Source organism: Dermacentor albipictus, chromosome 3 (genome assembly GCF_038994185.2).
Source record: "Dermacentor albipictus isolate Rhodes 1998 colony chromosome 3, USDA_Dalb.pri_finalv2, whole genome shotgun sequence".
Lineage (NCBI taxonomy): Eukaryota > Metazoa > Arthropoda > Arachnida > Ixodida > Ixodidae > Dermacentor > Dermacentor albipictus.
This window is the reverse complement of record NC_091823.1, coordinates 52,922,166-52,947,842: the sequence shown is the minus strand read 5'-3', so window position 1 is coordinate 52,947,842 and position 25,677 is coordinate 52,922,166. Positions and strand designations below refer to the sequence as shown.

General features: G+C 43.1%; 1 protein-coding gene across 4 annotated transcripts in view; it reads right to left on the bottom strand.

Annotated features, from left to right (window-relative positions):
- Nucleotides 1–25,677, bottom strand: part of Tmem131 (Transmembrane protein 131) — a 96,867-nt gene that overhangs the window by 61,895 nt on the left and 9,295 nt on the right. For all 4 annotated transcript variants that reach the window (XM_065446853.2, XM_070535427.1, XM_070535429.1 and 1 more), the window contains exons 7-20: nucleotides 25,128–25,250; nucleotides 24,412–24,492; nucleotides 22,896–23,043; nucleotides 20,665–20,783; nucleotides 20,190–20,298; nucleotides 16,159–16,264; nucleotides 13,445–13,604; nucleotides 9,420–9,590; nucleotides 9,164–9,271; nucleotides 5,665–5,781; nucleotides 4,300–4,404; nucleotides 3,741–3,821; nucleotides 1,663–1,815; nucleotides 131–206 (exon numbers count right to left, since the gene is read on the bottom strand). In XM_065446853.2, coding sequence (XP_065302925.2) covers nucleotides 131–206; nucleotides 1,663–1,815; nucleotides 3,741–3,821; nucleotides 4,300–4,404; nucleotides 5,665–5,781; nucleotides 9,164–9,271; nucleotides 9,420–9,590; nucleotides 13,445–13,604; nucleotides 16,159–16,264; nucleotides 20,190–20,298; nucleotides 20,665–20,783; nucleotides 22,896–23,043; nucleotides 24,412–24,492; nucleotides 25,128–25,250 — 1,657 coding nt within the window. The remainder of the gene's footprint in view (nucleotides 1–130; nucleotides 207–1,662; nucleotides 1,816–3,740; nucleotides 3,822–4,299; nucleotides 4,405–5,664; nucleotides 5,782–9,163; nucleotides 9,272–9,419; nucleotides 9,591–13,444; nucleotides 13,605–16,158; nucleotides 16,265–20,189; nucleotides 20,299–20,664; nucleotides 20,784–22,895; nucleotides 23,044–24,411; nucleotides 24,493–25,127; nucleotides 25,251–25,677) is intronic.

The following is a 25,677-nucleotide window of genomic DNA, read 5'->3' as shown; positions in this document are numbered from 1 at the left end:
ACTGCTGGGCAATCTATCCACAATCCAGACTAAATCCCCTCATATGCACCATGAAGGTGTCAATAACAAGGCACACAGGAATCAGAAGTTGCCACTAAGCACTCGGACAGTACGGCTGTGATTTACTCACCAGTTGTTGCTGTTGGTAACCCACTGTAGCACTCCTGCTTGCATTCACGCCTAGGGTCAAAGTAGAGCTTCCCTGCCTGCGAAGACAGGTTAACATCATAAACTACATGTGTAACTGCAGTGGTGCACAATGTCTGTACTGATTTGGCACTTGATTAGATGAGCCTGTTGGCAATGCAAAGTGGTTATTACATGCAGGTGAAAGGAGGGACATTTATAGAAACAACTGAAACAGAAATCAACAGAATGCATTAGGACGATAATGGTATAATAATGTAATGTAACAAGCTGCTGCAAATTCTTAACGGCCTTTATCTGCTGCCTTAACATTCACTGGTAGCCTGAGCTGACCTTCCACGCTTTGTACATAATGCAATTGCCCATCAAGTTATAGATGTATAAGCTATAAGTCCAATGTGATTATTAAAGCAACCACAAAGACAACAATCAAAGGGGCATACAGGTTTTCTCCTATCATCTATGAGGAATAGGTGCCACACGTCCAAGCAGACGCAACACATTTACCATATTTACTCGAATCTAACACGCACTTTTTTTCCGATAAAATGGGTCCAAAAACTGTGTGCGCATTAGAATCGAGTACGACCCTAAACCTACGTTACCATATCGCCATCGGCATATCAAAATGGCCGCCTCATACGCGCTTCGAGCCTAGCTGCCATAGCTTCCTCCATGTGCTGTAGTATGTGTTGCACCGTCCGTCTTCCTGTTTTCTGCGTTTACGCTATCAGCATGGAAGTGCCAACAGCAAGGGCATGTCGACTTCATCACGATGCCGTAATTTAAAGGGAAGTGATCACGTGTGCAGAGACGGACAGAAATCAGGCCACATCACGGGCATTCGTAGTTTCTGAAACTTGCATGCGGGACTGGCGCAAACAGGAGATGCGTTCTACTATGGTGGCTGCTACGTACGGCGCAGCCACGCACCGCCTATCTTGAAAGCGATCTGCTCTCGTGGCTCTCGTCGCTTAGTTCACGTTGAAGCGAGAGGCCGCACAAAGGTCAATTTGCTCCATGATTCACTCGCTCCTGCTACCGCTGATAAAGAGTTTCCGCGGCCATTGCGCGAGATGTGTTCATGTTTGCTTGTGCATGCATGACACCATGCTTGTTCATTTATTTAGCAAGCGAATGTTTAAAAGTTTATACGGCCTGTAAAACAACAATTCTAACTTTTCATATAGCTGTCTACTAATTTGCTATCACAATTAATGCTTCGCCTTTCGGGTGAAACTGCGACTTTTTTTTATTTATCACAACTTTAGCGCGTTTGGGGTAAATTCTTGTTTTTACAAATGAGAGACAGTTGTATTTCTGTAGGAAAGAATAAGGTGTACGTTACTGTAAAGAACTTTTCTTTCTTTAGGTCACGGAGAACGGGTGCGCGTTACAACCAAGGGCGCACTAGAATCGAGTAAATACGGTAACACACAGATTAGTCATCGGTAACACACAGTAGTTAGTCATCCACAATCCTAGTGCAGTAGGTGCAATAGAGGCACCACCTACCCAGTTCTTGCTCCTCGGTTGCAGCACAGGCGAAGCATTCTGAGTCACTTCAAAAAAAAACCTAGAATCTTCAGGAACTGTTTGCACTGAAGTCACTGTCATGGAGTGTGAAAATGTGCTGTGGATATACAGATTCTGTGATGATACTTTCCCCTAAGGAGAAATAAAATGGCAGAATGATGCGAATTAACACTACATTGACACTTTGTGCACATGCAATTACAACTCTCAGTCACAGCTGTGTAAGATGTGGAAAAAGGGCCACTGTTGTTAACAGAGCACACAAATTTAGTACGCGATAGCGCCAAGAAGATGTAGCAATCTGAAACAGAGGCTGCAGGTTAACTTCATGACAGACATTACTCAAGAGGTCAACGTCCAAAATAGTTGAAGTCATCAGAAGGACATCAACCTGTGTTCTGACCTAACAGTGTTTCCCTTCCAAGTATTCACAGCTTTTCTTTTCGATTTCCTCTGAGCTAATGTGAATCATAACCTGACAGCACACAGTTATGCAGACAATGATTGATGCCCAGGTTGAAATTAAAGCTTGCAAGGTACCTCACAACACACCGGAAGATTCAAGTCACATCATTATGTTGTTCCTTCCCTCTAGCTTACTAGTAGGGTTATACGAGTGCATGCCCTTCAATAATAACTAGATGTGGGCGAATGTTTGAAGTTTCTGAATAAGAATCAAACATTAGACACCAACCAGTATTCATATTCGTATATGAAAACAATCTATTTCGTTTTTTTCAAATATCGAAACTAACGAAATATTTCGCAACAAACAACTGTTAAAGTGGGCTTACTGTTCTCTTTCTGATCAATGAAGTATCGCAAATTCAATGAAGTAAAACAACGAAAAAATTTTTCAAAGCAATGCAGAAACAAAATAGGTATTCCAAGCTTTGCTTTTCATTTGTGACGGAAGTCTATATGACAATATGACTTTTGCTTGTAGTCTGTGTTTTAGTGTTTCTTGCAGTCTACATGTAGCAGTTTTATCTTTTACGCTATAACTAGTGTTGTTTTCTTTGCGACACGCTCTTTTACAGTAGTTTTTACAGTTCTCCAGTACCTTGTTGTTGTGTTTCCGCGACTTCCTACCTTTGTTTAACAACTATTATTTTGTGTTTTTGGAAAGCTAGTCATACAGCAGCCATTCATTCTAGGAATGCTTGTTCATAACCAGGCTATAAAAAATGTGCAGTTCTGTTATTTACAATTAGTCATCTTGTGTTTAAAACTGATCCTAATTGTCCTTGTTAGTTGACTATCTTTCCTCTCACTAGCCAATACAAGTGGGGTACCTTATTATACTGAGATAAGTATTCTTGCTATAAATATATGCTTCTGCATTTGACTATTAAGTATTCAACATTTACTATTCATATTCGATTTGTTTTCAAAAAGGTGATATTCACCTATCATTAGAAATAACACAAAATCTCCTTTTGTACCACACATAGAAAGCAGCTTATTAGCAAAATGTTTTTTTTTACGTTCATTTTTTAAAAGTTTTGATTTGGTGTCATGGCCCAGTATTTTCAATGTCACAACATTTGCACTATGAGACAATGTGCTTCTTTTTTACATTATGCATGGCTTCTTTTTCAGTGCTCTTGTTCTGTGCTTTACAATAATGTCTGTCCTTACTGGAACCTTAAATCATTGTGCTTCTGAGCTTTTTCTTTTCCTAGATTGTTCTTGCGCAATATATGTTTATATTCCCTGCATCACTCGTTTAACTCATTGTACTTAGTCGCCTCTGTTGTTATTCCTTACTATACAATCTACATTCAATATTGTGCACTTAAGCTTTCATAAAATTTCTGTTCCTTTGGTTTTTGCATATTTCAGCAAATCATCTGCAGATACATTTCATCTCATATTCCCACTTTCTATTTCATATTTCTCTGGTTTACAAACTATACATCACTACTTCACGTATTTTTGCTCCTCTTCCGCTCATAGTTTACCTGGAGCAGAATGCTCAATATAGCGAGATTCGTGTGCAGCTTTTCAGCAAACAGCAGATACGCTAAGATAAAAAAGAAAACATGACAACGTACCGGAAATGCATTCTCAAAGACTATCGGATCCGACATGAGGCTGCCCTTTGCTGTCCTCATCGTAAACTGGACCTTGAGCAGCTGCCATGCAAAAGGAATAAGCTGTGAGGTGGTGCCGATGACGGGCAGGCACACCAACAACAAAAATTGAAGGCAAACCCTTTTTAACACACACCAGTGAATGAAAAATAAAATTGGTAGCAAGCAAGACCCAAGTCACCTAATCAAATGTGACTGCCTATTAAAATCTCAAATCAGCTATCAAATATGAGGATTCAAACAACTACACCCATTGGCAGTTTCAAGTTTCCTTTGATACTTCATTTGCAACAGATGTCATGTCTCCATGCAGAAAGCAAGTATTCAAATGCAGAAATATCCTACATATATAGCCTATATGTGTATTAGGTACAGACGTCATTCTTATATGTAGATGTTAATAAGTATGGACAAACTATATTAAACCTGTAGAAAACAGTACAGGCACTGTGAAACTTGTGAAAGGGCATGATATCATTACACACAAATACAGTGTTTAGGGTTAATTTATAGCCCTTACCTCATGGTTTGTTTCGATGGAGGCTTCACCCCAGAAAACCCCCTCAGTCTCTGGTGCTGTGACACTGATTCGAAACAGTGCATAATGCAGGGGCAACAGGGTGATCTAAGAAAAAGAAACAGTGGTGTCTTTCATATATATGCAGTCCGATTGCATTGTAAAGCAGTGGCACTGAAAACAACAGTGATATTCAACCATATTCCCTGTTCACTATGCATTATAAAAGTGGGCACAGATTGCTGTTCTAACTGAAACCTCAGGCCTGCAATTCGGTCTGTCAAAAATCTCTTTAGACATTACGTCACAAACGCAGCACTGCTGAAGCCTAGTTCAGTCACAGTTGAGTTTGAAGGCACTGACAAATTTGTGAGCAGAATGAGCGTTTCCCATTAGCTGATGCCGACAACTGACCTTAGCAATGTCCATTACACATTAGGGTGGTCTCCGAATATGGGAAAGGGTGATATAATCAGCAGCTGTCATGCTCTTTATGGCAACCTCATTCATATCCATAATGCAGAGTTGGCAGAAGCATCAGGAATACCAGACAAGCCTGGCATCTGCTATTAACACAAGAGTGCCAAGACACCAGTGACAGTGCAAGCGAAAAAAACGTCACTAACCCTGCTGCAGAGGCATGAAGTGTTATATGTCATGCGTGGCAAATCCTACATTCCCAAGCTCAACATCACTACACTGTGCCAGAAAAACTATGTGTACTTATCATGACACGTGCTTCACCCAGCAAAACTGGTTAGCCTGCACTTCTTGTAAATTTGGCAAGAACAGCACATCTTTCTTATGATTGATTAGGTTTCCTTCAGCGTACATTTTTTTCACCCAGAAAAACTGGTTTGTAAATAGCACATTCTTCTTAGGATAGATTAGGCTTCCTTGTGAGTACATCTACCCTGCTACCTGCTATTGTATGCATTTACCTGCAATAGATGTGCTACATAACAACATGATAGCCGCACAACAGTCATGACTTTCTTCGTTGGCAATAGCAAAAGAAGCGCATGCACACACATCGAAAAAGGTGAAATCATAGGACGAGGGCCATTCTAGTGCTGAAATAACAGAATGATCAGCCCACAGACTGTAGGCTGGCCAGGACTCACGGAGAAGGTTGAATGAAGATGATCAAATTAGAGTCAACCCAGCAGAAGTCTGTTGTATAATGACCTATTAATCGGAGCCCCATCCGTGTGCACTCCACATATTTTGCCTGGGTGACAACTGTGCCTTTTTGTCACTCCTGTCTGCTGGTTCCCTCCAGCAAGGATCTGCAGAATTTATTGGTGCCTACCAGCTCACTCCTTCATGCTCGCAAATGAAACAATCTAGATGTGAACATGCACCTACCTTTCTCACAACACTCGAGAAGTTGTAGTTCCCGACTAGTGTGCTGCTGTTTTCAGCTTCGGTGGCCAGCTCGACTAATGTCTTGGTCATGTTTGTTCCCCAGTGCTTGATCACCACCTGCAGAGTTGTTTTGAGAGCAAAAATTAAAAATAATGCAGTTTTGAAGAGCATGCAAAGCATCAGCTATGTAGGACTTATTGGTAGCAATATCAACAACTCTGAACACGAAAACCTGAACGAAGTGGTAAAGATTTATGGTTTGTAATATTAGGTACAGAAGACACAGACACATGAATAACAAAGAGTAATGATGATTGTACTGTTTTTTTTTTATTCTTTTTGCATCTGCATCTTTTACGTCTAGCCTTTAAAATCACGTAAACAACACGTCATAGGGATCCTATTGTAGTAGCTCCTCAAACGTGGTAATACTTCAAATGCAGTAAATCTGAGTTCATAGAAGCGTTTGGGGAAGAAATGGTTTTCGTGGACTTTCAAGGCATTAACAAGGCATTTTCAAGGATTCAGGCACCATGATGCCTGACAGCTTGAAAACAAAACACTGTCTTCAACAATGAGGAAAAAAAAATTTTTATTGCATAAGAACAGGAAAGTGCTCACCAAGTCTTTTTCATATAAACTGCCATCAACCACGATATATGAGATGTCTCCCACAAAAAAGATGTGAATTGAATCGGGTTCACTTGACGCTTGGCTTGCATAAACCTTGTGTAAGCCACACAAGTAAAATGCACTGAGCTTAGCCAAAAACGATATTCACTCCATTAAACTTAAAGGCTTTTAAGGTCCTGAAAAAGGCAGTTTTGCATTCAGGGGTTTTCAAGGGCTTTAAGGGCAGCTTCGAATCCTGTAAATGGAAGTGCATTGTGCAACCAAAATCCCGTATTTTTATCCAAAAGGACCCTCAATATTAGCAGCGAGGAGTTACGGAGTCGCCATCTATCGGAAGCGCCTCGCTGGCATAGTATGAGGGATCACGCAGCGCGCTCCTCATAGGTTTTGCTGTCAGCGCTCACTGAAAACGGCATGCGCGAGCTCTCCCAGACATTTTTGTAAGTACTTTCGAAACGAGAGAAGTTTTTTACTGTCTAAATAATAATCTTGGTCATACTGAAAGCACAGAATCATTTACAGACGCTATCTCTTTACCGAATACGTACAGTGAACGCCACTGCATGCGGTCACCGCGATGGAGTCTCCTGAACCGGCTTCTTGCGTGAAAGGTAGCTAAACGCTGTGAGCAAACTATGTGAAATATGTTCTTATAGTGTTTGTCTAACTAAACGGAGCGTAATAGAATGAAGCCTCAATGCAGTGATCGCACAGGTTTGCAGCGACCGACTGCGTATCTGCATGCTTGTCCGCCCACTGTTTCGCTTTTGCTGCGTGCGCGTTTTCGCACCGTGCCATGAGCTTTAGGCCACAGAATATCAGCATTTAACAGTATACAAGCAACCACTGTTGCATGGGCGCTATCAGAGCTGTTCAAAAATAATTTCATTGCAGAGATTCGACGCCTATGGGGACTGCAGTGATATGCCGTCGCGACGATTCAATGTTTTTTTTCTTCTAAATTCTTCTAAATATTATTTCTCGAGTTGCGTCGCACTGCATGGTTATTGGTGTTCTCAGCGTGCGATTTCCCGCTGCTTCTTTTTTGTAATCCAGTGCATTCATTCTTAACACAAACATGAGCATATGCCATGCTTCTTTTTTGATGTGCTTCTTACCTCTCCCTTTCCACTTCAGTAAACTTGCCAGTATCTATAGCATCGAAAAGTTCATAGACCAAACCGTCGTGACTTTAGTCGGGCAGCGGACTCAGGCAAGCGTCTCAGTGCGCGTTTTCTGAACATCGCAGACCCGGCACCGTAGCAGAAATCTTCCTCGCATCTGTGCTTGCTGCATACCCAAGTTGTAGCCGATGACTGTTTGCCAGTTTTATGTTTCGCGAGCCAAGCTTCACGCAGCTTCTTGTCCTGCGGCTACGTGTGAATAAGGCTGACACCGGGCTCCGTTGCGTACGTCCGGCACTGCGGCACCGAGCAGTAGCCTACTATATTGTGTGCCTTCAAAGGCAGCCACTACCTATTGTAGTGCTTTCAAGTGTTGTAAAGGAGACACTTGAAACAGGAAAATCTCGCCACTAAATGAGGACCGCAGCGTACAAGGGAATTTAAACTTTCGTTTTGAGCTCACTTAGGCGCTCCCTGAGCAGCCGATGTGGCCGCTATGTCCACGTGATCCCTCATAGCACGTCACGCCGACGGTGGCGCCAGCTTTTCCAGAGGTCGAGCTCGAGGCTAATAATTAAAGAGCTGACACCTGGGTAACTTGCCACCAGCTCCTGCTAAAAAAAGATTTTACAGGCTTGCAAGTGCACCCTAGAAATGCACCTTCTATGCAAAAAATTTACCATCAGGTTGAAGCCTGAGCTCTTAAAGCGCTTGCTATTATTTAGCATCATGGATCATACAAGTTGCATTGAGAACCTACATCATCTCTTGTGGGGATGCACAACTTTCACGCGTTCCCTGATATCTTGTTTTCCCGCATAGCTCCTGCAGTGTGGCTTCGCCGGGTGGCCTGACGCCCGCGGCGGTCGGAGTGGTACAAACGCAGTGTGAGAGATGGTGCGAGTGTCGCGCTGCTGCGGGGTTACTTGGGTGCGGGCAAGACAAGGCGCTCCCTCTTGGGTTTGAGATTGTCAAGCGGCGCAGACGTCCCGCGCGGGCGCCGATCTATGCTTCTGCGAGACCGCCTCGCGTGGCCTGCCTTCGAACGCGCCACCGTTCGTGTGACAGTACGCGCGAACGACTAGGTGTTGGGACCCAGCATGAGGCGAATATATTCGCTCGCTATCTGGTCGCGGTGAGTCGGACTTCCTAGATTTGTCGCGCGGCCATCGGCATGTTTTGGGGATAGCAACTCGGCTAGCAGGCACTGATCTATGAAAGGTGCAATAAATGCCCTTGTGATTGTTTGCACTACTGTATTGTCGTTCCTTTGTCCCAAGAGTATGGGTGTGAAACCCCACACTCTGAAGAACACTGTGGCCAGACAACTGTACCGTTCTTATTATCCATCGTATCAAATGGCTGATGCCAGAGACAATAGCAATGCAAGAGTCAACAACAAAGAGAGCAAACAATTGAAATAGGTAGTGCTAACCAGGCACCAGTCAGCATGCTTGCTGTTTCCAATAATGCAATGGTGCCGACAAGGGCATAATCTTGATGTCAATAATCAGAGTTATTGAGCTAGGAAATTTTCGTTCAATTTTAAAATAACATCCCTTGGTAAAGCAGTAGGGCTTTCATGCCCCTCTGTTTAAAGTAGCACTCCTGGCAGAAATGTAAAGCTCCCTCTCAACTGGTTTACTATAACAGGGTTTAATTGTGCTCTAGACGGAGCAAGTGATTGTAGACAGCTTTGGACAAACCTGCCCAACAGAAACTTCAAAAATGTGCACACCCACCTCAATAGGATTCTCATTGATGACCACAAAAAACATGCTGCGCTTGTTCCCAATACCAAGGGTACCGAAGTCAAGAAAGGACTCATTGTTGACAGCATGGTGAAGCCTCTGCCATTTGAAGTAAAAAAAGCAAAAAAAAAATGCAATCATTCTTGTTCATCACTTCCACCGAGGACGCAAGCATCAGGACCAAGAAACTTCCATATTGGAAAGTACAAGCTTATAAACATCATGAAACAGTGAGAAATTTCATTACCAGTGTTAGCCTGCCACTGTAGCATGTGAGAGGAATGTTGAAGTGCGATATGTTCGTATGCAGCCTTAGCGTTGCATTCAGCTGCAGAGCCGTCTTCTGTGGGTGAAACTTGAGAAACACCACTGGTTTTGTTTCGTTTGGCTGCAGAACTGTTGATGAGTTAAATATGACCTGAGGGCAAGAGCAAAGAAACAAATTAGCTGATCATCCCAACATGCAATAGAATGGACAAATGAAGTGCAAATGCAGTAAACTCAACAAGAATAAGAAAATTATAAAGTGTGCTTATCGATAGTTATACCAGATGACTGTTATGCTTGTTAATGTTACCTGGCTTGAATTATGGTCAACCTCTACAGGAATTAAACTAGTCTCTATGTGCACTCATGAGGAAAGTTTAGAGACCACAGCATCAGCTAATAACTAGTTCAGTGGTGGAACAGCCACTGCACCTTTCGGCACAAGTCCTGGCATAGGCAGAAAGCAGATTTGGCACAGCAACAAGCACTTTTGGTGCAGGGTCAAACGCATGTGTGCTTGCCATATACCATGCAGGTATTAACTGATATAGTCTATATGTTGTGGAGATGGGTTTGCGCAAGGTTTACCTTGCAAGCACGTATTCTAAAGAATGTGATGCTCCTTGACAATGCAACGCACAAAGAGCACTGCGGCTGGGTTTGTCGACTCTCCGATATAGCCCAGAGAAGGCACCACAAAGAGATTGTCAACCAAGGGGGGTTATTAACCGAGAATGCAACGGCTTGTGGGCAAAGGCTCACCACAAGACCAATTGAGTATGCGCGTCTGCACTGAACATGACATGATGCACGACGCATGACTCATCATGACTCATGTCATGCCATGCACATTACGGAGTTATTTCGAACAAAAAATAGCATCAGCACCACTGTGCATGCGCGAGTCGCAAAGACGGTTTTGCGTTTGCTTCGTCGACGCTATTTTCCTGATAAAGAGCAGACTTAAACTCGACACAATCGTCTTACGTCAACAAACAGGGCAGCACCCATCGAAGTGGTGGCTTTCACCATGTACCACATTCGAACTCGGTCCTCGTAAATCTGCAGCTATCAAAATCAATAAATGGTGTCACAAGTTCTCGCTTTCTCTCATTTGATTCAATGAAGCACAGTACAACATAAAAAAGTTGTGCAAACATATTTTATTTTCGCCAGTTTGCAATTTTTCATTAAAAGGGTAGTTGCACTTTCCCTCATCAATATGTGGCCACTTCAGTCGCAAGAAAACCTGCCATCTCAAGCTCAGCAGTGCAGCGCCATAGCCATTGCATAGGCTACCCTGACGGATCACAAACTTCGGCATGCGCTGATAGCCAAGTTGCAAGTGCGAAACGATGTTGCGAAAATCAGTCGCAATATCTGGTCATAGGAATAAGTTTGAGAATACATACGAAACGTGATTGTAGAACGCACTTGGGGAAGCAACAAATACTCACACAGTTCTCTTTCTGTTTTCTTTCTCAATGGTCCCCTCGTGTTCACAATGAGCATAGATTTTATAAGCTATGTACCACACATGGTTCTGATCCCAGCAGCTCTTTTACAAAACCCTGCTATCACCCATAAACATAGAAAAAGCTAACCTTTCATCCTACAATGTGACATCCTGCTCTGGCAAACCCCGTGCTACCATGCGGGTTCAATGAACACCGAAGTAAAGTGCCAGCAAAACGGTAAAACGGCACTACGTTGTACGCCTGTCAGAGAAAAATATGGGAGTGAAGAACCAGATGACTCCGGCTGGTTCCTTCTACGATGATGATGATAGGGGGCTGTTGGTTTTTACCTCAGTTTTGCTAGCTGCGAAGCATCGATGGAAGGAGGGTTTCGCTTGTATGCTTGCTTTGGCGCAGGCTTGGCGCAATTTTCCGCTGAAAGGTCGTTTTCACGCAGGATGGCGCAAAGGCCCACTCTCGGTACAGTTTGGCACAATTGGCACGGCTGTTCCACCACTGCTAATTTTTAAAGCACAGTTTTGCAATGTGGAGTTGCTTCAATACATTGCATTCATCAAACATGCATGTATGCTGTACCACTTGATTTCAGCCAGTATGCACAGGCTGTGAAGAAAAAATTCTTTTCTTTAGTGGCATCATTGGTCTTTGAACTTTTGATAATGTTTGTACTATATGTACCACATTAACATGAAAACTTGATGATAAAACAATGAAAAGCGTGAAAACATGCAAAGCACACAGACAGTAAAACTTTTTATTTTTTGTCTTATGGATATAAACAATATCTGTATGGATGTAACACTGCATTGTAAGGCAAGTGTCTGTTTCCTGTGTTACAAATACTGAGTAGCTCAAAACAGGGGCTGTGTTCCTGATTGATCACTTTCAGATACTTTCACTTTTGTATAATGTGGCATATGGAACAACCCCTCACTAGAGTGAGGAGTGTTCTGCTCGACGGCTAATATTCGCTAAAGTCATTGATCCACAATATGGAACCAAGAGGGTGTGGGAGCGCTTCAGCAGTAGCATTTTATTTCCTGGTTTGAAGCCTCACACTACCATATTATATTATGTTGATTACGTGTGTTCCCACTTCGCATAACAAGCTGCGCAGGAATGCTGCCAGGCATTCTCTCTTTTGCCATGTTGGCACACATGTCCTTTCAGGCTATTAGCTCTGCGAGCTCCCAGCCAGGCATTTGCAGGAAGGTATAGCAAATAGCTCATGACTTTTACACCACTGATGTTCATCAGTTTTTCACTGACAATGAATTTCTATCGTTCTTGCAGTATCTGCATGAAATGAATCTCAGTGCCTTTAAAAAAAAGAATTAAATTATGCAACTTTACGGGCCAAAACCACTTTCTGATCATGAGGCATGCTGTAGTGGGGGACTCCAGAAATTTGGAGCACCTGGGGTTCTTTAACATGCACCTGAATCTAAGTATACGGGTGGTTTCGCATTTCGACCCCATCAAAATGTGGCCGCCGTGGTCAGGATTCGATCCCGCAGCTCCTGCTTAGCAGCCCAGCACCATAACCACTAAACAACCACGATGGGTATCTCAGATCTCAGTGTTTTTATACAGCTTCATTTCCACATTATGCTATATGGCAACCTACGTGCCAGGGGGAGGGGAACTGTACTGTAAAGCCGGACATTACTCATCCTGAGGCCCATGGAGCATTTCACACAGTGTTTCAGTTAACAAAGCTAGTGGTCATCCGGAAACTAAGTACACTTCTTAGTTGCAGATTTTACCAACTACAGCAAAATTCAACTCTAATAAAGGTCACAGAGCGCTGAATTCGATTTCCTTTCGTTTTAATAATTACTATGTGTCTAGCTTACTGGTCTGCTGCTCTACAGACAGTTTTCGTATGAAACCAAATCGTTTGCATCTTCTAAAGTACTATGGTTAGGGTAATTATTATATAGTTCAACAAGATGGTCATCCTACATCAGATGTCAAAATCAGCGTACAAAACATACACTTCAGCCCACCTCTTCTATATTTTTCTGAAATGGGACATGCTTTTCATTGCAAGCACATATAGCCAGTGTTTTTAACACCATTTCCTTCATGTTCACTAATGTACCACCAGCCCAATCCAGCATGCCACTTCATCTAGCAAAAGCGTTTCAAGCCTGAAGTCAATTTAAAAATTTTTCATAAAATATGGAGTGCAACCCTACATCATACATGATGCATAACACGTGCTTTTAAAGAAACCAGGGCTCACACTCTCATACAATAACATTTGGGGATGCTTTTATTTTTCGCATGACGTGACACAACGACAGTCATAAGACAGTGGAGAGCTGGGCATTCAGACAGTTAACTTGAGGGCTATGCAATGTCCTATGAGTCAATAAACATGTGCTCAAAGAGAACCCAAATCGCCCAAAAGTGATCAAACGAGAACACAACTTCCGAGTTGCTTTCTTACTTAAAGTTTCAGTTACATTAAGCCAGGAATGACAGCTCAGCGTTTGCAAATGCTCTCTTCTGGTATACTCACAGTGAAATGAGGTTGACTCTCAGGCTGAAGTTCAATGCTGTGGATTACTACTGGCACTGGGAAAGTATTGGAAATATTTAGTGGCCTAACATCTGACTTGCTAAGACTTTTCGCTCTCCCTATGTAGAACACTGTGCCATTCACATTGTACTCTAGTGACCTAGAAAAATAATGATAAAGAAGAAATGAATCAGTTTCCACAGTCTATCCAACCCCCACCCCCCACCCTCAACAGAAAAGAAAAAAAAAAGCAGTTGGCTACTGCCAATTCAAAACTGTGATTATTTCCCACACAATGTCCCTTTTTCATCATATGGCACACAATTTTCAGAAATTCCGTGCTAACCTTACCATGAAAAGGATATTAATTTTTCACCCTTACCATTTAATGCATTCATCTTTATGTTCAGTGCAGTAAACCAGCTGGTAAAATTTGGTTGTATTTTATTATGTTTCAAAAATAAGTGGATACTCAACACACTCATTTCAGGCCCACTCTAAAGAAAGTTTTCTTCTTTATCAATGAATATCAGAGATATTGGTTAAGATAAAAAGATAATTGCACTTTACAACCTCTTAATAGCATGGAAACAACTGTGCGTTAGGGTAAGACTATGTCAACATTGGGAAAAAAAGGACCCTAGAAAATCAAAACATCAACAAATGAAGCAAATCAAATTTAATCTCTAATTTGAAATTTTGAAGTCAGCACGGCTTCACTAGGTGCATCTTACCATCTGGTTGATTGTCAGCCTAGTGTTTTATTATTACCTGTAATGGGCTCTTCACTGGCTCGGTACAATGAGCGTGATTTGAATGTGACTGATGTCAATCACTGCTTTGGAGAGGAAAAATCCCACTCTGCTTCAGGATTTGATCCCACAACTGCTGCATGCCAACTGCACCACCACAGGGCCATGTCAGCCTGAATGGGCTGCTTAAACCCTCTCAGCAAATGATGTCGCTGGTATCGGGAGCACATTATGGCATATTGAATGTGAAAATGTAAAAAAAAGAAAAAAGAAGATGCCAGCTTGCTTCCATTGCTTCTTATGAGATGCGCAACTTATGTGAATGTAACCTGCATCTGGACTCAACCAGGTTTGTATTTCAGATCCCAATGACTGAACTCTCCCCATACGGATGGCAAGGAAACACAATTTAGTTGTACTGAGACAACAACCAAGGCTGCAGCTTTCACTACATACAGTAAAACCTCGTTAATTCGAACTCAGTTCATTCGAAATCCCGCGTAATTCGAAGGTTTTCGGCAGTCCCAACAGTTTGCATGCAAATTTTGCCGGATAATTTGAACAGCCAGTGTGCCCATATCCAGATAAGACGTCAGTTTAGACCATGGCCTTGTGATCCGCAACAAAAAAGTTAGTGTGCCAGTCTCTGAGGCCAGTATAGATGCCGGAGTGGCAGCCAGGTGACACTTTAAATCAGCTTTCTGTTTCCGGCAAACATTGCGCGCAGTTTTGTGGAACGTAGTGGCGGTAACAGTGAATTGCTGCGCACTGTCAGTGGCTCCTTTAGATGCCTGCTGCGTTGTCCGGTAAACTCGGGTACGTGCCCTCTCCCTTTTCTCGTCTCCACGAAAAGGCAACGAGTGCCTCTTATGCATGCCGAACGCCTGCAACTTATATCACGTGCTGCGGCAGATTACCATGGCATCTGTCACCATCTCAGAGGCCCGTGATAACGCTCGCTACGTTTATAGTTCGGCGCGCGGGCGAGCGTCGTTCGTGGTCAGTCACGCTACGTCTGCTGCGCTGTGCCAGCTGAGATGCCATCCCCCCTATATTTGAACGCGCGCGCCTTCGGCTGCTGTCTTCGGAGCATGCGCAGAACGTTCGCCAAGTCGTGCGCCGTCCGCAAAAGCCACCTGCGGAGTTGTGTTGGTGCCTTTTTCTTCACGCGCAATGCATTGTGGTGCCAGAGTTCCGCCGACTTCGACGCACAAATGGCTCAGGAGCCATATCGGCCCTGGGCCCGTCGGGGCACGTAGGAAGCCGCCAGTTACGTTGGCTGCGCCGGTGCACCTGACTATAGAGGTGACGTTTTCGCCGACGTGACGTAGCGTGCGCGCGCGCGAGCGTTACGTCGGACTATAAACGGCCCCTTAACAGACGCTCGCGCATATAACGCGCCGGCGGAAGCATTCAGCCGCCGCTGCCACATCCACCGGAAATTGAAAAGGCAACGAGCGCCGTCTCAGGGAATTTATGCTGAACTAAGGGAAATGCCGCTACAATGGGAAAGCGAGCAACGCAGCGGGCATCTGGTAAAGGAGGCATCGGCACTGTAAACAGATTGGAGGACGCAGCCGACGGTGCGGCTAACTACCGCGCCAAGCAGTCACGCATCGATGACATACTTAAAGTGACCGTTTTTCAGGCTAAATAAAGGTGCAGAGTTGATATAGCCACATTTCGTACATTTATTTTTCGTTTTTATTCCATTTTTCATCATTCGAACACCCGGTTAATTCGATGATTTTTCGCGGTCCAACGGACTTCGAATTAACGAGGTTCTACTGTACTACACATTGCACCAAACTAGAAATAGAACATCCCTAGGCTGCAGGCAAAGCACACAAGAAGAATACTTCAGAAAGGTGCATTCTACACACCGACATCTTTTCTAGGAGCAGGTTACAGCCGTGAAGGGACTCATGTGACAACACTGAAACAAGAAAAGGCCTGACTTACCCATTCATAAAATATACCTGGAATGGTATCGTCAACTTGTACTGGTTGTTTTTAGACTTCACCACAATCTTGCCTGAGCATTGTTTCAGGTGCTTAACTTTTGAGGCTGGAGAGACAGACATAAAGATCTAGTTACCTCAGCAAAGTTCCCCCTGCTCTTCCTTGTATGTCTGCTACACTGAGGCACACACTTAAACACATGCTAAATTAACAAAATACTGTTTGGTATGCATTTATGTACGTGTCAACTCAACCATCCTTATTCTATCATCGATCATTCTTTATTTGAACCATCACCCTCTAGCTGACCAGATAACATCAGTAATGCCCTGGATAACTCAAAGCCTATCACCTCACAATAACACTCTCTCATGATTGAAGAACTTCCTGTGTTGTTTTCACAATTTTAATAGAAACAGAATTAAAGGTGCAAGTATATTCCAAACTTCGAATATTCAATTCAGTTGGTAGTAAATACGATTCGAAAGGCATTTTTACTGTTCAAAATGTTCAAACCCTCAGAAATTGCCGTTGTTCGCTTAGTTACCTTCGCCGCAGTGCAGACGTGTTATGCGGCCAAGCATACAGACTGTATTGCGGTGAAGCACATCAAAAGTAACATGGGGGGAACTGTCACGGGGCCACTACTGGTGCTTCTGCTTACCCGACACTACCAGCTCAAGTACCCACACTGTACTGCCTCTTCATGCATTTGGACAACACCAGTCACCAGGTGGAAACCTCTGTATCTGCTACTAATCTGGTTAAGTGCCTAAAAACACAGTTTCCAAACTACAAATTTGGCCAAGTGGCAAGCCCCTTGGCAATATTTTTATATCTTTACTCTAGTAGTAGAATACCAAGAGGATGCTTCAATGGTAAACTGGGTTAAATAACATGGCTTTAGAAGAAGAAAGGAAAATTTCAACATCAAGGAACCCAGATATGCCCTCAACAATGAAAGCTGAGGGGCTCCTTCCACGTCAGCACTGCGGAAATACTTTTATAAGCTCATCAACCAGCAGTAATCTTTACTTGCTTATGGCAGCAATTTTCACTGCCACAAGGACAAGTTGAAATATATGTGCATGATGAAATTCTGGCACAGAAGGTACGTGTGAGTGGTGGTGCAAGTATGGCGCCCACTGTTGGCTCGACTTGCAATGAGATACCTGCCGATACCATACATCAGTGTGTCCAGTGAGTGGCTCCTTCCAGTGTCGGAAGGAATCGTAACATGCAGGAGGGTGTCGCAGCTCCCCGAACATGTCAAGCAGCTTTCCTTCCTTCATGACAACATTAAATAACTGCAGTTGTGATACCGTCAACTAAAAGGTTGTACTAGAGAATTTTGTTGACCACAAAGCATAATTTTCCTGTACATTTCTTTGCTGTGCAATGAGCTTTTTTTTTCATACCTCTATTAGGTGAAAAAAACTGCAATTTTGCTAAACTAATAGCCTTTGTATTTGATGAATATTCGAACAATATTCAACTTTCACTTGGTTTTCATTATTCGAATTCGCTTCGAAACTGAAAATTTGACAGTTGCGCACCCTTACATACAGTCACCGACTGATTTTTCACACTCCAAAAATTCAAACATGCTTGATTATTCAGTCTGCTTCGTGGCACCGCCATTCTCCCCATAGACCATTATGTATAACAACTCCCGAAATTTCAGACACCTTGAAACCTCTCATCTGATTTTTCGGACACTCCTTGAGTGCACTCGGTCGAGAGCACCATGCACCAACTCTGACCGGTGCATGGTTCGACTTGCTGAACGCCATTTTTTTTTTAACGGAACCTCCTTGCTGCCCCACGAAGTGGCGCTACTGCAAATCCTCGCTCATCATCATCGCTTCTGCCTGGCTCGTAGCTACAGCAGTTACGGTCTCAGCTTAGTAAGCCATGTCAAGGCAATCCAGCAGCTTATTTGTTTCTTTTTTCGTGCACAACGCTGCGAGTAGGCCACGTTTTTCGTTTGTGCGACTGGTGTCGGTGTGACGGCGTGGTGATGTTTGCTTTGTGTGCTGTGTTGAGGTTGCGGAGATGCAACGCGGCATGCGGAAAAATCGCGTCCTGTGTCTAATGTAATGGCACTGACAGTGCCCGCGCAGAATGCACTAGGTAATGCCGGCAAGTGTGTGCCGGGAGGCCTAGGAACTGTCGCCTACCGATGTGCTCCCTACTAACGCCGAAAATGTTCTGCCAATACCTGCGCAGTGGTTGCATTGCGATTCCGGAAACTGCCTCATTTGACGGTTTTACAGGTGCTGATACTGCTGTACTGACATGCGCAGAACTCGACGACGGCGAGATCATTCGTCAGGTTTTTGCTGCGCCGCCGGGCGATGACTCTGTGTCGGAAGATGATGCACCATGCGCTACGCTGCCGTCACATGCAGAGCGTGTACAAGCAGTGACTGTGCTTTCAGCCGCCTATAGTGACAGTTTGACCCTCTCCAAGATTCAGGCTTATCTGATTGCGCGTAAATGGAACAACGTTAACGGCGCATTCACAATTTCTTCAAGCCTACTGCCGAGCCCGAATAATTGCGTAAAAATAAAGGATTTCTTTTTTTTTTCTTAATCTGCTTTTTCGGAGACCTGTTTATTCGGACATTTCCGCAGACCCCATGAGGTCCGAATAAACGATCGGCAACAGTATACTGCATCCTTACACGCTTGTGTTCCAGGTCCCCAGCTGCCACCAGTTAACTACCCCTGCACGCTAGCATACTTTTCTCCATGATATGGTCTTATTTGGGGCCACGTATAGTAATGATCCCATTTCATTTTCCATTCTTCCCTTCTTATTGCCTCTCATGCCAAGTGGCCAATCTCAGGAGATGTCGTGGCATCCGAGTCCATGATGAAGGGCAAAAAGAATAAAAAAATGACACGAAAGCATTACGGAACACTGTCCCTTGTTCTTCCCATCAGACTACTGCCAGTGCAGAATTCCTGCTCCTGAATGCTACTTCCTTTACCATAACTTATCAATCGACATGTTTCCTAGATCGTTTTCTAACTGAGATAGTAGTGGCTTCTTTCATGCATATGCTCTTCACAATGAAGGCAATTTCAGCTGGCAGTTACTGCTTCTGCTGCTATCTGAAGCACGTTTCCATAAAAGCACACTTACCTCTGTATTCAGAAAGCATCTTAACTTGAAACCCATGCTTGACTTGAAATAAATGACGCCTGTTGTGAACGCGCTGAAGTACCTGCAATGAGCGTCTTGGGCACGTTCACGTCAGGCATTGTTTAGATCAAGTCAAGCATGGGCTCCAAGTTAAGATGCATTTAAGAATACGGGGTTTATAATACTCTTTGTACTGGTCAAGAATATGCCACAACACACAAAAGAAACAAAAGATATTTAAGCACAGTGAAATTGTTGCTTTGCAGCTAAAACTTCCTAACTGCTAATGAAAAAAAAACAATTGGTTCTCATGATGAGGAGCTGGCCATCCCATTTCCAAATCAAATCTAGAAGTCCATCTTTTGTTTGTGTGTGTGTGTTTTCTTTTTCATCTGTTTAGCATGCCATGGCCAGCGTAATTACTTTTGCCCAATTGAGAAGTATGTAAAGGAACACCATTGGAATAGAATTGTTACTCTTCTAGCATGTATCTTTTAAGTGTTTACATATCTTGACAAAGCCTCATCAAGAATTATTTTTGGCTGTAGAAATTGCAAGCAAAAACACAACACTACCCGAAATCGTGAAACACAAGGATATTTCATTCCATTTCACTCCACTCAAGATACACAAAATTAACTCAAGTTTGACATTTATAGACTGACAAATACACACAAACACATGTAGAAGAACTTTGTCTATGCCTACAGAATGGCTGCAACTTCAAAAGCAATACCATGGCCAACAATTGATGCTACACTGCTTCAATTATCAGTATTGCAACATCTTAATGTGCCTTCCCGTTGGATGGGTTACAAGTGCCACACATCTGTTTACTGTAACAGGGTTACAAAGAGGATGAATATCAAAGGCCGCTCACGAATGTAGGTCACTGTTGCAACTTGCGTGGACCGAACAGTGTCAGGGGGCACCTTGGTGGGCGTAAACTTGACTTCGACTGCCTCGTTCACCGGGGTAACAATGACATTCTGCCAAGCAGACAACCAACCATGCTCTCTGATGTATGTACATCACCAAGAGAAGCAGTTTTAAAGAGAAAACGTAGTCCTACCATTCCTCACTTGGTAGATAAAAGTGATTCACTGATAAATAGACTTAACAACCACATCAGGCATTAGTATGACAGAAAGAAAGAAAACCAACACACATACACACATTCAGATGTTAAAACAATTCACATGCACGAAACAAGCATCTGACAAGGGCATTACGTCTGCGTTAAATATTTAGATGTACATTGTATCGAGCCAAGCCTATGACAGCACAAATTGCATACGTCGACACAGCAGACTACAACCATGAAGACGGGCAAATTCAAAGGCACGGCTACTCACAGTGATGTAAAGCTGTTTGGGGCCAGAATTTAAGAGGTTCAAAGGGAGAGTTCTTGGTTCATCCTGGCTGTGCATGACTCCAAAGTCGAGTGTCTCCGTAGGTGAAAATATGCCAGGCACTGCACACATTTGAGAGGATTATAATTATTGAATGCATGAAAAAGATATGCACAAGCATAAGCAGTTGGGCTGTTTTAATAATGAAATTTCCTAATTGAATTGAACATTCAATATTTCTAAACACAATGAAATGTAAAGCTTGCATGGGGTCCCCTCAGTAATAGAAGTTTTACCAACATTATATACGTCTTTTACATGCATATGTGAATGCATGTAATGCTGTTTGCAAATGGACATCCAAAAGGACATAAATGGAGGTGCTTGTAAACATTTATGAAGGGAAAAAAAGAAAAAAAAAACAGCATGTCACCAGGTGCTTGTGGAAAGCTGAGTTTGTCAAAAGAGAGAAATATTAGACTATAGCTCTGCAGATTGATATAAAGATGCCCGGAACCACTTTTTATCGCAGTGGAGAAATGCATTTGAAGTGAAAATAGGCTATTTCGGAAATACCTAGCTGAAAAAAGTACTTCAATGCATACTGCAGCAGCAGAGTTAAAGGCAATCAAACACGGCCTCCGCTGTGCTCCCGTTCCTTCTTCAATGCCTTGCACTGCAAAGGTTACGGCACAGTGGGGCGTGCCCCCAACGCTGGGCCTTCCAAATGTCACCATGACATGCCGTTCAAATTTCATTTTGAATGTTAAAGTAGACGCCATCCCTTCCGCCTTTCTACAACGCACTGAACTTACGCCGAACACGGTTCTCCTCAGCGAGCCGCAGTGTGCTTAGCCAGTGGACTTGTGGCTACACACCACAACGGCTGCGCTATCTAAGCCATGTACCCGACCGCAGCTTTACGTCAGCTATCAGCCAATAGCAGCCGTCTAAGGGAATGACAAAATAAAGCTTGCAGAAGAGAGTGAGGACAGGGCCTTCTATTAAAAGAGAGTGTTTGAGAGAAGGGTGACTTCACGATCCGCTTGCAAACTCCGCGTATGACAGCAAAACTCGGCTAAGATGTTCCCAAGAGCATATGCAACCCGCGGACTATGTTATTTTACCAAGCCCGAGGGATGGTTCAGGGCCCTTTTAAAGGCATGAAAACATGGAGCGAATGGCCAAATAATCAATTGCTTTGCTTAAATGAAGGCAACAAATTTGCATATAGGCTGCCTAAAGGTGAGGCATACATGATGAGTGTCTGAAAATAACTGCGAAGAGGTTACCTGCTTGATGCATGTATTCTGGAACGGTTGCCCCTGGAAGCAACCACAGCTCCCTTGCACAAGAATTACCCAGAGCCCTCAGTTCCATAGTTCACTCTCCTTTGAGATTTGTGGGGATGCGCGACTCACACGCGTCCCCTGATACATTGTTTTTTCGCATAGCTCCCGTCTCCTCTTATCCAGCTTCGCCGCATGGCTTTACTGTGCAGTCGGAATGCTTGCAGGGTAGTACGAGAGATGGCGCCAGTGTTGTTCTGCCAACGCCACCTAACGGCAGGGTTACGTGGTTGAAAAAGGAGAAGGCTCTTCCTCTTTAGCTCAGCGTCAGCAAGCGGCGCGGACGTTCTACACGTATGCCAATCCATGCTTCTGCGAGACCGTCTTGCGAAGCCTACACTGGAATGGATGAACACGATCATTTGAACGCGCCATCGTTCGCGTGACCGTAAGCGCAAACGACCAGGCGTTGGTGCATAGCATGGGGCGAACATTTTCGCTCGTTATCCGGTCTCAGTGAGTCGGACTTTCGCGATTTGTCACGTGCCCATCGACATGTTTTCTGGATAGCAACTTGGCTAGCAGGCATTAGTCTATGGAAGGTGCAATAAATACCCCTGTAATTGTTTGCACTACTGTGTAGTCGTTCCTTTGTCCCAAGAGCACAGGTCAGAACCCCACAGATTCCAATAAGTGTTGCTGTTTCTTACACTATTCTACAGAAACTATTACTTGAAAATTTTGAATAGTGAATTCTCAGAATGAATATCAAATGAATAGCAAGCCCTATTCAATTCGTATTTCAAATTTTTAATATCCGCACAGTCCTAATGAACAATATTGTGGTAAATTCTTTTAGGCAATTATCAATCATCAGCAGCTAATAAGTTTCTTCTTATGCACACATCGGCACCATGATGAAGCCATATATTGCAAACAACTCACACGAGACAACTTCCACTTCAACGGGCAGAATCAGGTCTACATGGTTGGTGCTGTTGAGCTTTATGCGGATGAATGCTGTGTGATTTTTCTCGATTCGGGACACAAAGTTTGCCTTCATCACCGGCTTAGTCTTGTACGGAGGAATCTCCTGCAGTAGCAAAACAAAAAATGCACTGAAAAGGCCCTTGCTTCCTTGCAATCCGTGCAAAGAAATCCTCACGAGACACATGAGGGATCATGCTATCACCAATGCAAGTGAAAGACAGTTTAGCCAAATTTTAGGCAAGGATATACAATTCACCTAGCATAATATGTCCACAAAGGCAATACACAGGTTAGTTAAATCAGCTGGAACGGCATAGACACAACTTGGCCCGCCCTCCCATGCAGAGCTAGGAAATATATAGAATACGAGCATTGAAGGGTCCCTTACATCCCATGATAATACACTAAGGACTCCCTTTAAAGGCAAAAGGAGTCATTCAAAATCCATTCATCTTGTCGGAAGTTCAGCTTAATCCTTTAACCCCAAGTTTAAACCAAAAGCTTAACCTCCCAGTGTACAAAATTTAGCAATTATTTTTATTCCAGCAGATTCTAGTGCATTACATCTGCATTTGAATAATGTATATTTGTAGCTTTGTCTCTCGTAATGAGTTGAAGTATCAATAAAAGACATCTGACATGAAACGCACTTTTCCTCAGGACAGGTGTAAGGTTCGAACATAATTATCTGAACAAATGATAACAAAAGAAATCGAAAGCATCAAAGAATATGTTCACGTACCAGAACACAAATACATGATGTGAATTTACTTGACTAGTGTGGCTCATCTCCAGCAGGCAAAATCGAAGAAGCTGTGGCCTAGACACGTATGGCTTATCCATGGCGATGTTAGTACTAACAACTAGGACAAGCACAGCTCGGACTTGGTAGTTAAAGGGGCAACAAAAGCGCATCGACTATAGCACCTCTTATCTGGACTGTTGCACATGAATACAAAGGCATGCACTGCAGCTTCTGCAGTGCTTTTAAGGTGGCTCAAGCAGGTTCACAACAGCTGAGAGGGCATTATAGCGATGCACAGGAAACTCTCATTGGGAAGGTCTATGCAGGATTGATGATTGGCAATGAAGCATACCATATTTTGAAACAGCCCATGGACTACGAGGGACACCACAGTGGAGTGCTCTAGATCAATTTTGAACACCTGAGGCTCTTTAACATAGACCTAAATCTAAGCCCACAGGTATTTTTACACTCCACTTACTGCAAGTGAACAAAGGCTCAGAAGTCACTCAGGTTATCAGTGAATCTGTCTAAGCTGTTAAAATAGTTTGCCAAGCTGTCTTAATTGTTAATAGAGTTTGCCTTGAAGGAAGCTTTCTGTATATTACACAAGAATTGCTCTACAGCCTTGCATCGAAAATACGACAGACACATGAAAAAAAAAAGAAGAACAAAAGACAAAACAGGAAGGAGGAAACCAATGATTGACAGGGCAGGAAAGCTCACCCATAGCTCTTTTGAGATCTTGTTTTCACCATCTGGCATTTCAAGGTGCAAATCTCCGCCACTGGAGTAAATTTCAGTAAGCTGAAACAATTCATAACAAATTAGCTGAAATAACATAAGCAGCATGTCATGCTTTTGCACAAGAAAAATCTTGTTAGAGCACTATACATGGTGCTGAGTAGCAGGCCCATAAGTGGGATGAGGGTCAGGGGATCCTGGCACACCCCGAAATTATAGCCACAGCAATGTGCTGCTCAATCCTCAAACTGGTCCTTCTATTAAAATCCATAATGCAGAAATGACCACCTTTCACCTCTTTCATGGCTAATTAAAACCTGGCTTCAATCAAAGATATAAAGGAATAGGAATGGCACTTAGTCCCTTGACTGTGGTTGACTAAGCTTTTGGCACTCTTTTGTGCACTTTTCCCGGACTAAAAGACTTTATTGGCATTTTCCTGTCACACAGAAAGCATTAAAAAAAATGTAGCTATCATGTAAGTTGAGTTAAAATGTAGTAGAGTATGTTGACCCAGAAAGAAGCAATGTCTCAATTCAAACTTGAATCAGCTCTAAAATTTTTGTAGTAACAACATAAACAAATCAAGATTCTTCGACTTGCTTACTTTAACCAAAATTTTTAATTATATAAGATTATGAATTATCACAATTTGGCTCGAACACTTCTAGAAATTCATGCAAGGTTTTCCGTGTTACCTGAATGGTGGAGCTATGAGGGTTGTGCATGTAGATGAGTGGCGTATAACTACTGTTGAGAGGCATGCGTACCCCAACGAATGGTCGTAACCTGTATGGATTCTCTTTTCCAAAGGCCGACACCTGAGCATCAAATGAGAAGGGCTAAAATGTGATAAATGCACATAGTGTAAACTTCAACACCACCGAAATGACTTTCACTTGCTCACATAGATTTCAAGCGGTCACATTTGACAATTTTTAAAAGCCATCTTGTATAGCATCACTGTGCACAGCAGCGAATAGCAAAAGCAAAATTAGTCTTAAGCAAAACTACGAGGTAGGAAATGCTTCAGGCAACTTATCAAGTTAAGTGACAGGTGTGTTGAAAAGTGATTCTCATGTGACAACCATACTGCAAAAATCAAGCTGCAGGTTCTTCTCTAAATCAGGTATGCGTGCCAAGTCCAAAACTTGGAGGTCTCGGAATAGCCACTGCTACTTTTACATAGAAACTGAAAAGGACCAAGTGCAAAATCTTTAGGCAAAAGTTTATATTGTAGCTCCGTGC